The sequence below is a fragment of the Archocentrus centrarchus genome, chromosome 20, assembly GCF_007364275.1.
Source record: "Archocentrus centrarchus isolate MPI-CPG fArcCen1 chromosome 20, fArcCen1, whole genome shotgun sequence".
NCBI lineage: Eukaryota > Metazoa > Chordata > Actinopteri > Cichliformes > Cichlidae > Archocentrus > Archocentrus centrarchus.
Genome location: NC_044365.1, coordinates 3,336,528 through 3,352,772, shown reverse-complemented (window position 1 = coordinate 3,352,772; position 16,245 = coordinate 3,336,528). Strand labels below are relative to the sequence as shown.

At 47.3% G+C, this 16,245-nt stretch overlaps 3 protein-coding genes across 3 annotated transcripts in view; 1 reads left to right on the top strand and 2 right to left on the bottom strand.

The window, feature by feature from the left end:
• Positions 1 to 16,245, top strand: part of LOC115799318 (NACHT, LRR and PYD domains-containing protein 12-like) — a 652,446-nt gene that overhangs the window by 288,398 nt on the left and 347,803 nt on the right. The window lies entirely within an intron of this gene.
• Positions 1 to 16,245, bottom strand: part of LOC115799325 (NACHT, LRR and PYD domains-containing protein 14-like) — a 137,010-nt gene that overhangs the window by 74,064 nt on the left and 46,701 nt on the right. The window lies entirely within an intron of this gene.
• Positions 1 to 16,245, bottom strand: part of dnah5l (dynein, axonemal, heavy chain 5 like) — a 43,603-nt gene that overhangs the window by 9,245 nt on the left and 18,113 nt on the right. Inside the window, exons 34-74 of the mRNA XM_030756413.1 lie at positions 15,708 to 15,870; positions 15,133 to 15,244; positions 14,628 to 14,756; positions 14,315 to 14,514; positions 14,029 to 14,182; positions 13,839 to 13,949; positions 13,586 to 13,741; positions 13,248 to 13,376; positions 12,937 to 13,152; positions 11,885 to 12,031; positions 11,633 to 11,805; positions 11,480 to 11,550; positions 11,293 to 11,400; positions 10,607 to 10,794; positions 10,094 to 10,288; positions 9,780 to 9,914; positions 9,522 to 9,579; positions 9,228 to 9,359; positions 8,458 to 8,675; positions 8,216 to 8,350; positions 7,878 to 8,054; positions 7,365 to 7,454; positions 7,083 to 7,217; positions 6,664 to 6,765; positions 6,381 to 6,548; positions 6,076 to 6,282; positions 5,718 to 5,810; positions 5,234 to 5,470; positions 4,788 to 4,853; positions 4,426 to 4,566; positions 3,853 to 3,984; positions 3,616 to 3,726; positions 3,365 to 3,519; positions 3,007 to 3,128; positions 2,573 to 2,802; positions 2,233 to 2,391; positions 1,997 to 2,153; positions 1,752 to 1,897; positions 1,331 to 1,531; positions 636 to 737; positions 428 to 541 (exon numbers count right to left, since the gene is read on the bottom strand). Coding sequence (XP_030612273.1) covers positions 428 to 541; positions 636 to 737; positions 1,331 to 1,531; positions 1,752 to 1,897; positions 1,997 to 2,153; positions 2,233 to 2,391; positions 2,573 to 2,802; positions 3,007 to 3,128; positions 3,365 to 3,519; positions 3,616 to 3,726; positions 3,853 to 3,984; positions 4,426 to 4,566; positions 4,788 to 4,853; positions 5,234 to 5,470; positions 5,718 to 5,810; positions 6,076 to 6,282; positions 6,381 to 6,548; positions 6,664 to 6,765; positions 7,083 to 7,217; positions 7,365 to 7,454; positions 7,878 to 8,054; positions 8,216 to 8,350; positions 8,458 to 8,675; positions 9,228 to 9,359; positions 9,522 to 9,579; positions 9,780 to 9,914; positions 10,094 to 10,288; positions 10,607 to 10,794; positions 11,293 to 11,400; positions 11,480 to 11,550; positions 11,633 to 11,805; positions 11,885 to 12,031; positions 12,937 to 13,152; positions 13,248 to 13,376; positions 13,586 to 13,741; positions 13,839 to 13,949; positions 14,029 to 14,182; positions 14,315 to 14,514; positions 14,628 to 14,756; positions 15,133 to 15,244; positions 15,708 to 15,870 — 5,975 coding nt within the window. The remainder of the gene's footprint in view (positions 1 to 427; positions 542 to 635; positions 738 to 1,330; positions 1,532 to 1,751; positions 1,898 to 1,996; positions 2,154 to 2,232; positions 2,392 to 2,572; positions 2,803 to 3,006; positions 3,129 to 3,364; positions 3,520 to 3,615; positions 3,727 to 3,852; positions 3,985 to 4,425; positions 4,567 to 4,787; positions 4,854 to 5,233; positions 5,471 to 5,717; positions 5,811 to 6,075; positions 6,283 to 6,380; positions 6,549 to 6,663; positions 6,766 to 7,082; positions 7,218 to 7,364; positions 7,455 to 7,877; positions 8,055 to 8,215; positions 8,351 to 8,457; positions 8,676 to 9,227; positions 9,360 to 9,521; positions 9,580 to 9,779; positions 9,915 to 10,093; positions 10,289 to 10,606; positions 10,795 to 11,292; positions 11,401 to 11,479; positions 11,551 to 11,632; positions 11,806 to 11,884; positions 12,032 to 12,936; positions 13,153 to 13,247; positions 13,377 to 13,585; positions 13,742 to 13,838; positions 13,950 to 14,028; positions 14,183 to 14,314; positions 14,515 to 14,627; positions 14,757 to 15,132; positions 15,245 to 15,707; positions 15,871 to 16,245) is intronic.

Below are 16,245 nucleotides of genomic sequence, written 5' to 3'. Positions count from 1 at the left end.
TCTTTGTTGTTACTGGTGAGTTTCACAGAGGTAAGACCAGCAGACGGCTGGATCAGCTGACACTCAGAGCGTTGGGGGGTTTTCCAGCTCTGACCCACAGCGCCAGCCTCAGTGATCCACAGCTTAGCAGGTATGTGACACAGCAGGTGATGGCTGCAGGGGGACAACATGAGAAGGGAGTTTCCCCTCTGACACACACATCTGTGAGTGTGTGTGTGTGTGGATGCTGTTTAAGAACTTGGCTGTGAGCGCTCTGTGTCCACCTGTCACTTCTTCAAAGCACCGTGTGAAGGTTCATCACAGCTGTTTGTAGGAGAACTTGTTCTGGCAGCTGATCTGCAGCCAGGCTCAGGTTTAGGCTGTTAAAGAGCACAATGTGTGTGTGTCAGTGTGTGTCTGTGTGTGTGTGTGTGTGTGTGTGCGTGACCTTGCTGAAGTTGAGCAGCATGCTGAGGAAGGCTGAGTTTTGCATCAGCTTCATCGCCTCGGCCCACGACGGTCTCAGACAAGGTCGTTCAGGGTCAGAGGTCACCGGGTCCACCTGAGGAAAACAAGCAGAATAAAAAGATACATAATTTAGAAAAAAGTGGCTCTCAAACACGTCTGAGGGACCTGACGGGGCTCCTGACTGCGACCTTTCTCTGGAACAGCAGCAGCACGGCGTCCATGATTCTCATGATGAGATGAGGAGGCTTCTGCAGCTTCCTCACTGTGGCGATGTCTGCTGGTTTGATGGTCTGCACACAGAGAGAAACCATAAAGATCCTCGAGTGTCAGCAGCAGTGAGCAGTGAGTGTATTCATACGGGGAGATGTGCTTCTTATTAATGCTGCAGAAACATTAAAACTTTATTTAGCTGATGAGGATCCTGCTCAGAACCAGGATCAGTAAAGTTTTCTATTTTACATCAGTTTATGTTTTGGATTGTTTCACTCGGCCCATGACTGCTAAAACACATCGCACCATCACTCCGGCCCCCCCCGCTGCCTCCTGCAGCCTCTGGGCCCACAGGACGGTTTGCAGCATTGACAGGCAATGATCTGATGCTTCCACAGAGCAGTCAGAGCTACTGTCATTCACCCAGTCACACACACTGGTTTCATCCATGCCTGAGTATCATTTAACATGGAGGAGCCGGGGACGCCGCTGCTGTGGAAAATCACAGCAAAGCTTCAGCCGGGATGTTTGTCTGCAGAATATTTTAATTAGTTTTAAGTTCAGTGTTGTTCAATCAGTGCACGCTGGTGCCTGTGATGTAAAGACGGGCACACAGACGTCCACATGGACCCTCACGCTCACCGTCAAATTTAGGTCACTTGGACCTGAGTGCACCCTGGTGGACCCTAGCAGACATGGTGTGGAAAATAAAATCATGTCTTGAGTGACTGAGTGTAACCTGCAGAGCAGCCTCAGCAGCCTCCAGAGCCGGTTTTGCAGCCTCCAGTTTGGACTCTGCGGCGGTTTTATCGGCTTCGATCTCGTCGACGATGAGCTGAGCTTTATCCTTCACCTTCTGCACCTGCTGCTTCACCTGCAAAGACACAGCGGGGCGTTAAAAGTGCGTCGGCTTTGAGTTTTTACTCGTTTTGTGTGACCCACATGTTTGCACACAGCTGGCTGAGTTCACCCTCTTTTAGGGTCTAGCTCTGCCGATGTTTTACATTTCACTTTGGAAAGTGCCGGTAAAGACTGTGTTATACCGGTGACTCTGTTAATCTGTGTCTCTAACAGCAAAGCTGCTTCTCTGTGACCTTTTCGGCAGCCTGAGCTTTAGCCGTGACCTCCTGCAGGACTTCGTCTGCCCTCTGCGAGGCGACGGCGAGCTCCTTCTCCTTCACCAGCAGCTCCTCAGAGAGCTGAGACACCGACTGCTCCGCCTCCATCAGTTTACTCAGACCTGCAGAGAACATCGTGACAAGCGTGTGGAGAACATCAGCGTACTCCTCGACCTCCACCTAAGACAGGAAGTTTCAGCCCCCCCCATTCAGAGGCTCACCTGTCCTCATGCGCTCGGCCAGCGTGCCGACGTGGGCGATCTTCTCCGTGTAGATGAGCTTGTAGCTGTCGATGAAGGACAGGTACGACTTCGGGGTCACAAACGTCTGACGGCGGAAACGTTCAAAGTACTCGCCACACTTCTCTGCCACCAGGTCCTGTGGAAACCTCGGTCACATGATCAGGTGGTCAACGCGCCGACAGCGGTAAGGTACCTGATCACAGTGGGAGTGCTACCTGGAAGGTTCCCATGGTAACCACCACGCTCTGCTTGACTTCCTCTGAGCAACGGAGGTCCTCGTACTGAGACAGGAAGTGATGCGATACAGCGATGAGGGCGTCCTGAGGCCAGCGCTGGAACCAGTCCACAGTGCAGCCAGAAATCAGACCTGGAAACTGTTGAAAGCAGGGGTCAAAGGTCATGGATGAGAAACAGGTTGTTTTAGGATGTTCACCTGACTGCAGATTTAACTGTGAGCATTTCTTCTGTGGCGAGGACACGGCCTTCAGCTGCCACCTGATATCACGTTTAACAAGGTCATGTGACCGGTGCCAGAAACCTCAGTCTTCACCTCACCTTTAAGGCGCGAGTGCGAAACTTCTCCCCGACAGGCGAGAAGCAGAGGACCACGTGGAGGTTGCTCCGCACTCTCGACAGGAAGTAGTCGTAGAGGTTTTCGGGTGTGGGAGGCTGACGAGGGTGCTGACGCTTCATCACGGGAATCAGATCCTGAGTGATGTCATCCAGCTCGTCGCGAGCAAACAGGTTCGAAACTTCACCGCTCGCCAGGACGTTGTTCATGTATTCTGCAGGAGGAGAACGAGGTCTCCATTAGCATCTGTGACCCTGACCTCCTGACCTTTGCTCTGCCTCCATCATCAGGACACATTTATTCACAGAAAGTCTAAAAAGATATTTCATCTGAAGTTCACATGAATCAGAATCTTTCACATCAAGTTTGTTGTGTTAAAATCAGGAGTGTGACTGATGCACGGTTTCATGTCGGGCACCCAGGAACGCTTCCTCTTTGATGTCGTTGTCCGTGAACAGGAACGTGACGCCTTCGCCCTGCTGACCGGCGATCCGATACAGAGCCTTCAGATCCTCCAGGAGGTTACTGCTGCTGTACGACCTGCAGCACACACACACACACACACACACGTGACATGAACTTCTTAAACAATATTTAATGAACATATTTCGATGTTGCTTTTTGCAGATATTAGTATTCAAACAACAAGTATAAATCCCTAAAATAAAAATTTTAAAAATCTTAAGTTAAGAGTTGTATTTTATTTGTTTATTAGAGTTATTTTTATTCATTTTGAGTTCACGTTGGTCACGATGAACTAAAAGAGATGAACAGACCTGGTCAGTGTGATCTGAAAGGTTTGGTATCCTGCGATGAACGACGCCAGCCTCGTCAGACTCTGCTTCCCCGACCCTCCGACCCCGACCAGGAGGGCGTTCCCCTGCGGCGTCCTCAGGATGCGTGAGATCCGCATCAGGTGGATCATCGCGTCCTGCCATTGGACCGCACACAGAGGGTCACGATCAACATTTTCTTTACTGCATCATCAGCTTAATGTGAAGAAACGCTGAAGCATCATCATCACCACCTTGAAGAAGACCAGGTCCATGGCGCCGCCTCTCACCGCCTCGTTGTACTGCTGCTGGAAAACCGACAACCGCTCCGCCAGAACGTCCAGTGATGGGATTGGCTCGTACACCTGTCAATCATATCGCTGTCTCCACTTAGAAACCATCAGAAAATTATTCATAACCTTCAAAGAAGCACAGACTGAATAAAAGGGTCGCTTTACTAATTATAACAGATCCAGATCAGACTCTGAGACCTTTGGAGCCTCCAGCTCAGCGTCTTCAGGTTCCTCCCCCGTCGCCTCCGGGGCTTCGCGCAGAAAGTCCACAAAGCAGCTGTTCCACTGAGCATGCTCAGTGAGAGCTCTCCCATGATCCTCCACTGTGACCTGAGTGAGAGGAGCATCAGGTAAGTCAAGAACATTCACTCATGGCTCCTTATGGTGCACTGAAAATATGAAAGGAAGGTAAAGATTAAAAACTTTATCAGAAATAAAGACAAATGTTGGTGAGGTGGAAACCATCAGGGCGGGAAAAACACAAAGACAGGAAGTACAAAGGATTGTCACAAAGACACATTTAGATGCAGACGAGATTTTTATCATTTATGATCACATCCAGGATCAGTGAAGCTACCACTCTGGAATCTTTGAGCTTCTATTTGAAGCTTCACGAGGTTCAATCTGAGGAAATCTGCTGGAAAAGGAATTTCTCCTGGAATTTCCTTCTTCAGTTTTTATAATGAACATTTTCTGTTGTTTACTGTAACAGGCCATGTTCATGCTCTGAAATAAAACACGTTATTATTAATAACTGTCAGTCACACAGACCTTCTCCATGATGCTGCTGAACGTTTGTCTGTCGCTGCCGTCGATGAATCGGTCGGCGATCACTCGACAACATTCGTGATGGAAGAGAGCCGAGAGGAGCTCAGAGCTCTGACACACCTCTGACCTCACTGTGAGGATCCCCTGAAACACACACACACACACACACACACACACACACACACACACACACACACACACACACACACACAGTGAGAGCGATTCTCTGTGTGCTGAAACAGCGTGTTAGGAGGGAATTATATTATTTATATCTAAATGCAGTGAAAAACTGTTTGAAAACGAAAATATTTATTGAGGATTAAAAGAAGAGAGAAACAAACACAGGTGACTGTTTTTTTTTCTACCTGCCAGATTCTGCTGAGGTCCCGCAGGTTGAAGATGTAATGAAACTTTGCAGGAGACGGCAACATCTGAGGAAACAGGAGATTTCATTACATCTGACAAACATCCGGAAAAATAAAACATGACTGATGAGGATTTCAGAATCTGTGTGCAGAACAGATGACCTTCAAATTAAAAGCAGAAACATTAAAACCTGTAATTATTATCATCAAGTCACTAAATTATGAGGTATGTTCTATTTTTATTAGTATTGTTAATTAAGAATTAAATAGATTTTATTCTTTTATTCTAAAGGTCAGATCAAAACATCAGTGCTGATGATTTATTTTATAAAATTCATTTTAAAATTTATCCATTCAAACTAAATAAAAACTAATCACAAAGCAACAAACAGAAAATCTGCTCATAAATATAAAAATACCGACTAAAAAAAACAATATTTTTTCACCTTTGCCTTCACAGCCTGCCACACCCGCCTGGCGGTGGGGACGAGGGCGGCGGCGCGCTCACACACCTCGTCGGGGAAGCCCCTCTGCGGGCAGAAGTAACCCTGAGCCACGGTGCCAAAGATCTTATCGATGGAGGAGTTGGAGGGCAGCGTGCAGTTAAAGATGGAGAACTGCCTCTTCAGACGCTGAGGGATGTCGTTCCGCCCGCCGCCAGGGTGAATCATGGCCGCCACCAGCTGGTGAAGATCACACATCATTAAGTCAGACGCTCTGACAGCATCAGCAGCTCTGAGGTCATTTATGACTTCATTCCTCAGTCACCAAACCAACAGCTTTCATTCATATATTCCTCTCCACTTTATTAGGTACACCTGATCCTGTAACTTCAGCAGAGTCACAGCCATCATCATGAGGAGCTCCACACTCAAAATTAAAAAAGTGATTTTATTCAGTCTGAAAGCCAAAAACCACCCCAAACTCCACCTGAACATCCACCACCGTGATGAACTCTCCTGGACGATCCAGACTGTAGAAGCCTCCCTGCTCCATCAGCTGACGCACAATCTCGTTAGTAATCTGAGTGAGAGGGGGCGGGGACAAACAATAATCTAATTGGTTACATGCAAATTAGGAGAGGTGGAGAAAACTGAGCTCTTTAATGTGTGATATTAATGATGTGAGGTGGAGGTGTGTTTATCAATATTTGATCAAACAGCTGATGTCATCCATAACTATGTTGCAGTTTTTTTCTGTTTTTCTCCCATTTTTACAAAAAAACATTCAAGAACCATAAAAATCTAAACTGGCCAAAGTTTGACCAATCAGAGAGTCTGCAGTCCACCTGGTCTCCCCATTCATTGATTATGGGCATGTTGATGTCGTCTATGAAGACGGTCATCCTGCGTCCAGCCGGCGGCCCGTAGGTGGCGCCCATGCGTTTATCGATGTAGCTCTCGATGGTCCTCTGGAACATGCCGGGCAGCGTGGCTGAGGAGAAGTTCACCGTCTTACTGAGGTGGAGCTCTGGGTCCAGCTTTCCAGTGTGGCCCTACAGGGGGAGCCAGAGAGCAGGCTGCATGCAGTGCACTGTGTAACCTGCAGTATCTCGAGTCTGGCTGTTTGTGAAGGGCATCAGTGAACTCTTACTTTAATCATGACGGTCTTGGCTGTTCCCTGCTCTCCGATCAGCAGCACCGCCTTCCTCTGCTTCATGATAGTCTGCATCAGGAAGTCCGTCCTCACGTTGTCCACGTTGGGAACCAAGATGGAGGAGTAGTCAGGGACATGGTCTTTGGGGTAGACATATTCTGGGACCTGGATCATCATAATAAGCACAGAAACTACATACAGTACACTGAGCTTGTTTTCCAGGTTTAACACCCAGAACAGGAGCACCAAGTGTCCTGGACTCAGATTTGTGTCCACCTACCTTATTGGACCAGTGCTCCCAGTGTCCCTGCTCACTGACCGTGAACTCAAAGATGGTCCGATCATCCTGAGCAGGTGGCAGGTCCAGAGATGAGCTGTGTCCCTTTGAGACAAAAACAAACAGAGCTGCAGGTGTAAGGAGAAGAATGACCACCATCAGAGACTGAACTCTGGATGAGTTTCTTATGTGACCCTCCAAAAAATCCATATGTCAGTGAGTCCAAGTTTTTACAGAAATGTTGTATTGTAAACTTCTTTTTGGTGTAGATGTAACGTGGAACTGGTTCTAGATTTGGCCCCAGCACGATGGCACAGACTTGTTGGAAAAGAGAATCTGAGCTGGTCCATAACTACCTCCAAGCCTTAATCCAGAGTAAAGCTGAGAAATCCATCCTCTGTGGAAGGTAAATATTCACACACCTGTAGGAAGGCCTCCATCTTGGCTCGGTCATCCAGCTCCAGCAGTGCACCGAGAGACCACATGACTGCGAAAACAAACAGTCGACCCACGTGACCCTGGCCACCCTGTTTATCCTCCACTGCTGGGAGCAAACCCTGAACACACAAATATGGAAAACAATCAAACAAAATGACAACAAGAGTTCATAAAACAGGAACAAATGACGTCTTTTCACCTGCAGCACACACACAAATTATCTTTCCTAAAATCAGCATTTGCCGTGTTTTACAGGTGTGGCCTACCTGCAGCAGGTCGATAGTCTGTCTGATGTACATACACTCCAGCACCTGCATCTTGGGGGACACAGCAGTGAAGACAAAATCCAACAAGTCCTGAAACACAAAAATGCAAACAGTTTTTTCCTGTTTGGGCGTTTTTAACACTGTTGCAGTTCTTATTCTCTCTCAGAGTTTCTTCAACCTCCAGTAACTGATTTTTGGCCACGTCGGTGGTGGAAATAAGTTAACAACACCAAAACTGAGCAATGAACCCAGGTGCTAAAAAGCTGCAGTTCCTCTGCCGTCCAGCAGAGGCGCCAGCAGTGAGTCCATTCCCATAGACTCGTGCTAAAACCTTACAGCAGAAATAAACATGTTCACAGCACCTTTGGTCTCTATATGAAGTGCTGCTTTGCTTTGGGTTCCACTGAGGTTCTTTCATGGTTCATTGTTTGGTCACATGCTTTTGACCAGGCTGTGACACATACGAAATATTCAAATGCTAAATAAAGTTTTTTTCCTCCTGGTGGCTCTCACTTGGTAGCAGCAGTCGAAGCAGCGTTTCAGAGCGTCGGCCTGCTGCTCCGGCAGTTTTTGTAACCAGGCCTGCAGGATGGGCCTCCAGCTGAGCACCGACGAGCTCATGAACACCATCCCGTTCCTGGACACGGTGGCCGGGGAGGCGTTGTCGATGTTGTGGGGCTCAAAGACAATCTGGAGGAAGAATACAAAAGATGCTCCTTCACGCACACTGTGTGTTGATCCTCCAATATCCTGTGCTTCTGATTATTATGGTTATGGATTATGTCACAGCAATGATTCTGCTGGGGACTGAAATAAGGTAAGGCCTGCTTGTTGTGTTGTTTTGATGCCACCTTGCAGCAGGGAGCCATGGGGATTCGGTCACCGTTGGCCAGCGTCAGAGTTTTGTTGTCGTCCAAAACCGAGTTCAGGTTCTCGATCCAAATGGCATCCACCGGACCGTCCAGCACAATCCAGATGTATTCCCCCTGACACACACACACACACACACACACACACACACACACACACATATATATATATATACATATGGACTTGATCATGAAAGTATGGAATTTGTGGAGTTTCCATCAACCTTTTTGGTTTTCAGAGTTTTCCTCCACAGGGTGGAGAAAATGCCGTCCGTCCAGTCGTTGGTGGTGACGTCCAGAGTGCCGAACATCTGCGAGGCTGTGATGGCTTTGGGGTTCATCCTCAGCTCCCGGTGGGGGGAGCCACACTCAGACATGGCCTTCATCAACGTGTGGATGCACGCCGTCTTCCCAGCGCCGCTCGGACCCAGCGTCATCATGCCTGCAGGAGCACAGGACAGTTACTGCCATCTGCTCTGAGAGGACTTAATGAGGCAGTGCGTCTTTAGCACCGTCTCTGGAAACATCTGCCAACTTTTCATCAAGGGAAAATGGTTTTTAATCTCAGCATAATTAAACTTTTTTGGGAAAAATGTACTGGTTCTCTACCAGAATCTTTTACACTTTTATATAGAAAATTAAAATAGTTTAGCCATATTTTAAAGGTCTTTATGTTCATCATTTCCAAAAAAGAAGTCATCTCACACCAGCTACCAAGAAAATAGAGACAAGAAAGTCTCTATTGTTTCTCATTTTAGAAAGAAAGCCAGAAAGCTTTGTTTTGATGATTCTGAACAGGCTGCAGAAATTAATGCTGAGGCTGCCGTCCCATTACTTTACGTGAGGGCTTCAAAATAGGCACCCTGATATCGAGACGGCTGCTGAGCGGCGAGAGTGGAAGGACTGTTTAATGTGTAACTGTGACGTGAGCTTTATGAACTTCCACACAGTTTATCCAGGTTGGATGAAACTGCCTGTCTGTAGTGATGAGTACCATGCCGGACTCTCTGCGTCTCATAGAGCTGAACCAGTTTGAGGATCCAGGGGGGGTGAGGGATCAGACCGGCCCGCTGAGCCTGACTGTGGATGGACGACTCCAAGTCTGGATAACCTGCTTTATCCAGAACTACAGAGGGCAAAACAAAAGCACCCAGTGAGACCTGACACGAACTCATATCTGCTTCATCACAATGAAAGAAACCTGCAGAGCAAAGCTCTGTGTGGCTAAAGCAGACATGTTAGTGGTCTCTGTTAGTGTGTTTCAGTGTGTGATGAGAGAGCAACGTACCAATGCCAGGAAACAGGTCATTGATCAGACTCATAAACAGAGGCTCATCCTCATCCACCTACACAAAGAAATATGCTGAATTTAACACTGAAAGAGCTCCCCCTAGTGGGCACTCCGCATACATTTGATGAGAGCAGTGAGAACTGGAAACATGCCAACTCTGCAGAGACGATTTCTAACTCACACACACACACACACACACACACACACACACACACACACACACACACACACACACACACACACACACACACACACCAGTTTGGAGAGGTTCATGTCCCTCAGGACTCTCATCACCACGGTCTTCTCTGCTTCTGATGGGTTCGATCTCTTCACAGCTCCCAACGTCCTCAAAACTGACAAAATGTTCCTCAGACCAAAATCATAATGGACCTGAAGACCAAACGAATAATTCATAGTAATATGATTAAATTTGTGAGTAACATTTCAAAGAAGGAAATAATGGAAAATGATGGGAAATTCCATCACAGTGAACAGAATGTAGGAGGAAAAGATGCTAAATGGTGGATCTGAGAGCTGAAATGACACCTTGCCAGGTCAGCATCACCGACCTGCTTGGAGAGCTGCTCCTCACACAGTTTGTAGAGGGTGTAGAACTTCCTGCTTAGGACCTGGTTGTCACGGAAACCTGCACTGGCCAATTTAACCCTCATGATGATGGCGCGGTCCGGGACCATCATGGCGACCGTGCGGAACTGAATCTTCAGGTTTTCAGGCAGCTCCTGACGGCCGGCATAACCGGGGTTCTGGAATACCAAGAAGTTACTGATGAAGTCCAGAACCGTGCAGAACCAAAGCAGAGCAGCTCAGAACTCTGACTGGTTCTCAGGTACATCATTTCCCTCACAGCGGTAGTTATGACAGAGTGATTCAGTTCTAGAACTTTCTGAGTGGTACTGAGGAACATCAGTGCATGGAGACTGTGGTTCCCTCACAGCGCCTCACATAAAGAACACCAAGAAGTACACTGAGGTTTCTTATGCCGAGAACAATTAGTTCTTGTGCACATTCTCATAATTACATAAATAATAACCTAGAAAGTAGATGGAAAAAAGCTGAGGTACCATAGTGAGGAAGATGCCGAACTCAGGGTCCATGTCCACCACATCTCCATCAGTGAAGACGAACTGTTTCTTCTTGTTCTTCTTACACTGCAGGACGATGTAGATCTGCTGGGCAGCGACGGAGAGCACCGGCAGCTCGATGCGGTTAAACTCGTCAAAGCAGCCCCAGGCTCCGGACTGGGCCAGACCTGCAGAGACACACGGCAGCAAACTCAGTCAGCTGCAGGTGAAGGCTGAGATGGTCTATCTGCTTTGAGACAAACAGGATTTGCTACAGAGCAGAACGAGAGCCATATGATGGTCAATACGAAGGTGTAAGCTCAAATAATCTTGCTGAAGAGTCACATATCAGACACTTTTGTCTCTGACTCATGAGAAACAGGTCTCAATAAGGATCGAGCCCTCGAAGACCAAAGATGCTGACTGACCCTAGCTTGCATGGATCTTATTCAAGAATATCACATAAGTTACCAGCAGTGCAGACACCACCTGTGGGTCAAAGTTAGGTGGTACATCACTCATCCTGAGCTGGCACAGGTTAAACTAACCTTCCTGCTACTCAGAGGAGTGTGGAAATGAACAGCATGGTCTCAGTTCTTTTATGGATCTGTCACAACAGCAGGAAGCACATTTCCAGTGTCCACTATCCATACACTCCACCTTCACACTCCTACATGTTCACACACCTTTGTAGATGCGTCCCAGTCCTCTGTAGTCCATCTGGTCTGAACAGTTGAAAACCACCACATACTTCCCCAGACAGCGACCCATGTCTTTAGTGGTCTCTGTTTTCCCTGTGAACACACAAACACACACAATCACAACAACATGCAACAATCCAGCCTCACTTGCCAGAGACACACATTGTGTTACCTGTTCCTGCTGGACCGGCCGGAGCTCCGCCCATACTCATGCCCAGAGCCTGGGACAGAGTGATGTAACACCTGGACAGATGTTCAACAGGTTCAGGTCTGAATGGATGCCAGCCTGCAGAGCGAGCAGTCAGTGAGGGTGGAGTGTGAGTACCTGTCTGTCAGCGGGGTGATGACCAGCCTGTCTGTGCAGCCCAGGTATTCATTGCAGTAGCTGAACTCCACATCTGTGATTTGGATGACACATCTGTCCATGTCCTCCAGGAAGTAAAACCTCGACTGTTTCTGCCATTCGAAGTCTGCTGCTGACCGCACGTTCATACGAACCTGAGACAAAGTAACATGAAGAACTCTGACAGATACTATTAAACAATACTTTATACTACAAGCCTTTTCATTCACCCACCAGGTCATCAAAAATGTCTCTCTGGTGGACGTGGATGGTGATCAGGGTTTCATATTTGGTCCTCTTGTTCTTGCTCAGCTCCCTCGTCGTCATGTCGATGAGCTCATTGAGGAGGTCCAGGAACTTCTGATTGGTTGTCTGCATGATCTGGTAGCCAATAAAATGGGGACAGTCAGGAGAGAGGATCATCATCATAAGACCAGAACCTGTGAATAATGAGCACAGGCTCCACTGTATCATGTTGGTTTGTGGATTCCTGTTTTGAAACGTCCAGTCCAGCATTTTGACCAAAGCCATCGTTTTTTGTTTGATTTTTATTGGACATTCAGCCCAGCGACAGGCTGGTGACCTGTCCAGGTGTACCCCACCTCTCACTCTATGGTAGCTGGGAGAGGCTCCAGCCTTACCATGACCCTGAACTGGATGGATGGATGGATGGATGGATGGATGGATGGATGGATGGAAGGAAGGATGGATGGATGGATAAAACAGTGAAGCTGGAGTTATCAGCTAATGCTAGTAATGTTGAGCATAGTCCCCGTTACTGTGACATTAATTGGAATCTGACCAAATCCTACTTGAAACAAAAGTACCAGGAAGTGAAGATCTGCCTTTGCAGACAACCTGAACAAATAGAACCTCACTCGTTACTCAAAGTGGCAACATTATTAACATTAATTTAAGCCTTAATATAATCAAAACATGTGATTTAGAGAAAAATCCAGCCCCGTACAGCTGTTATTTATTCTGCTGTAAAGTTGGACATTTTAACGGGACACTAAGCATCATTTTCAGTGGCTGCTGTGCAGTTTTCTGTACTAAGAGACCCTCAAAGAAGGCTGAGCTCCAGATTTAATGAGAGAAATCACTTGGATTCTATTTGGATGTTGGTCATATGTCACATTTGGTCCCAAAAATCCAAGATAGCAGTGGCCAAAACAACTAAATTTGAGGCTTCAAAGCGAAGCAGAGCTTTACAAACCGGTGGATGAGGTCAGAGCAGAGACAGGGCTTAAATTTTGGTTTCAGTTTTAATGTTTAGAGATTAGCACCTTCTTGTCAGACTTGCTGAGGACAAGAGCTTCTTCTGCATCTCTGGTCCAGATCATCTGGATTCCCAACAGCCCAACCTGAGCTGGGAACGCCGACTGGAACTCCAGCAGCTTAAAGACAGGATCACTGATGGTCAGGTAGGCCTGACGGATGATGGCATGGAGGGTTTGCCTCACCCCAGCCAGCAGCTGTCCTAACCACACCTCCACATTCCCCTGGAAGAGGAGGTGGTATAAGTGATAAATGAGGTTCGGGGAACAATAACATGCAGCTGAATTATTAGTTGGTCCCCATGTGGAGGTGAGTGTACCTGTGCCAGGACAGGCCGGCTCAGCTCCACAGTTTCTCCTTCTTGAGACTGAAAACTGATCATGTGGTCGTAGATTTTCTCATTGAAAACAACTCTGTTAATGTTATCGAACAGACTGAGAAGATGAGCCTGGGAGACACACACACACACACACACACACACACACACACACACACACACACACACACACACACACACACACAGTTTGAATTTCATGATCAGAGAAAAACAACCTGTCTGTCTCACTAAAGTGAAATGCAGTCTGCATGTCTGTGTGTCACCTGTGTGCAGTTGTGTCACCTGTGTGCAGTTGTGTCACCTGTGTGCAGCTGTGTCACCTGTATAGTGTGTGAGTCAGAGGCTTGGCCCAGGATCTCCAGCAGGGCGGGGTCAGACACGAAGAAAAAACGAGGGAACACCAACCGTTTCTTCTCCAGGTAACCGGACAGAGACTTCTGACAGAGCTCCAACTGCTCCAACAGGTGAGGGAGCAGCTGCAGGAGGAGGAGGAGGAGAGATGAAGCTACTGTGAACCAAAGATTACATATGACCTTCATGGCAGAGTGCTGCTCAGAGGCACGTGGGCTGCACCTGGCTGAGCATCTCGTCTCCCACGCAGCACTGCACCACGTTAGGAACCTCGTGCGCTCGCTGCATGATCCTCTGCCACGACTTATCGATGTTCTGGAACCGTTTGGCCTCCTGTGAGAGTTAAAGGTCGACTTTAGTCTCTGCTGTGAAAGAAAAATGACAAAAAGGCAGTTTCAGAGTTTTTTCCCACCTGAGGCAGCTGCTTGGCAATGTCTCCACCCACAAACACCGCTTCAAGGTAGATCCAGAGGTTTTGAACCGACAGCCACTTCTCGACAATCTCTGAGGTGTTGGAGAGTTTCTGAACCCACAGCTGGATGGCGGGCTTGAACGGAGCATTGTACCTGCAGAGCAAAGCAGCATTTTATCTTTGTCTGCCATGTTCTTCCCCTCCTTAGAGTCTGAGACGTCTTCTCTCTCCGCCCTCCTCCGTCCTTCCTCCTTCCCTTGTCTTACTCTGGTCCTCGTCTCCTCACCTGTTGCTCAGCAGGGATGTCAGAACCATCAGACTGTCCTCCATCATGGAGATTTTCTCTGCAGTCTCAGCACCTTTCAGCAGCAGTTCTCCTCTGGTCCTGAAGGTGGCGAAGCTGAGCGTGTGGCTGCTCCACTCAGCCACCACATCCTTCAGCTTGGCCTCGATGTCGCGCTCCTTGACTGCACTGATGCAGACGTCCTGGCACGAACGCCACAAAACTTCAGATCAGCGCACAGCTGATAAAAAACCTTTTAAAAGCAGATTTTCACAGACTGGCAGCAGCTTTGAACCTGTGTTTTCAGGCTTCATACCTCAATGTCCTCTTTGTATTTGAGCAGCGGCGCCTCCATGATGTTCCTCAGGGAGAAACTCTCCGAGTCCACCTGGAAGCTGTGACCGGTCAGTTCACTGAGACGACTCCAGTGTCTCTGCAGCATCGCCTGAGAGTGCAAACATGTATCACAGCAGGTCAGAGACTGTTATTGACTTTTCTGGCACTACATCACCTACATCCATGTAGACTGGAGGAGAGGACAAAGGCTGAAGACTTCAGTAACCCTGATGAAGGCTACAAGCCAACAAGCCCTGTCCTAGCAATGAAGGTGCTCTACAAACGAACATTAGAGTTCAGTCTGTGATTTATTAATTTTCTGTTTTTCTTCCCTTTAAGAGTGTATACACACACACACGCACACACACGCGCGCAGACACACACAGGATGAAACCTGCTGCTTGAGTACATCAGTGATCTGCAGGGTTTATAGATGACTGCAGATGGTTCAGAGTGAGATGGTTCGAATGTGTTTATTCTGACACCTTGTTGGCCATCATGGAGAGCAGAGGGCAGGTCTCCGTGAAATCATCGATGGTTTTCTTCAGATCTTGGAAGGCCTGCCATTCCTTCAGAGCCTTTGGGAGCTTCCTGATCCTGAACAGCACAAGAAGAGAAGAAGAGTCTGAGCTAATAAAAGCACAGCTGTGCAGGTGAGCTGCAGCTTTAACAGAGTCCAACAATGCAGAAAGATTCATTTCCTGGTCTTTTTCAGTGCTGCCTGTGCAGATTCTTAGAACATACAGCTCTCAGATTATTCTGAGTCTGACCCACTGAACTAACATCTTCATATAAGACAGGAACAGATGGTGTGTTACAGGTTTGGTATGAAGAATGTTAAAGACAGAAATTTTTAATTCAATTTTTTTGGTGACTTTGGTAAACTGGAGCCGACCCATATGTGGGACGTGGGCTGCATGTGTGGGACGGGACACCTGCTGACCAACTGCAGAGTGATGCAGAGTGTATGGAAAAAAGTGAGGTGGGGGCATGATTGTTTTTAATCTTTTTACCTACTCTAACTCATCAGGTACTGAATGGAGATCTGTAATAAAGTCACCTGTTCTGGAAGTCCTGCAGCTCTGCGTTGATCTTCTCGACGTTGAGGTCGGCCCACAGGATGTCGTAGTACCCGGCAACGCTGTCGGTGACCGAGCTGTACAGACTGTAGAGTTTGGAGAGCAGAGAGAGCTCCCTGCGGATCCTCTGCAGCTCAGGGTACTCTGCAGGAGGAGACGCAGAGAGCAAAGCATGATCGTCTGACAAAATTACTGATCTTTCTGTGTCTTTATGTCTAATATCTTTGCTTACATCAGTAACCAGACCATAATCAACAGGCTTTATGAAGGGCTTATATATAAAATGGATAAATGACCTTCAAGTATCTTTGAGGTTATATATATAAAATCTAACCCTAATGACTCCAGTTTTTGGAAACATCTTTATAAATCTGTGATGTTAGTTGTAATTTCTGTCATTTTTAATGTCAGTGATTTCAGGTTTTTACCCTGATAAATAACAAAGTAACTTTGCCTTACACTGATTGTAGCTTTTACCTTGTGATGATCAAAATGACTATTGATGAGAAATATGACTGA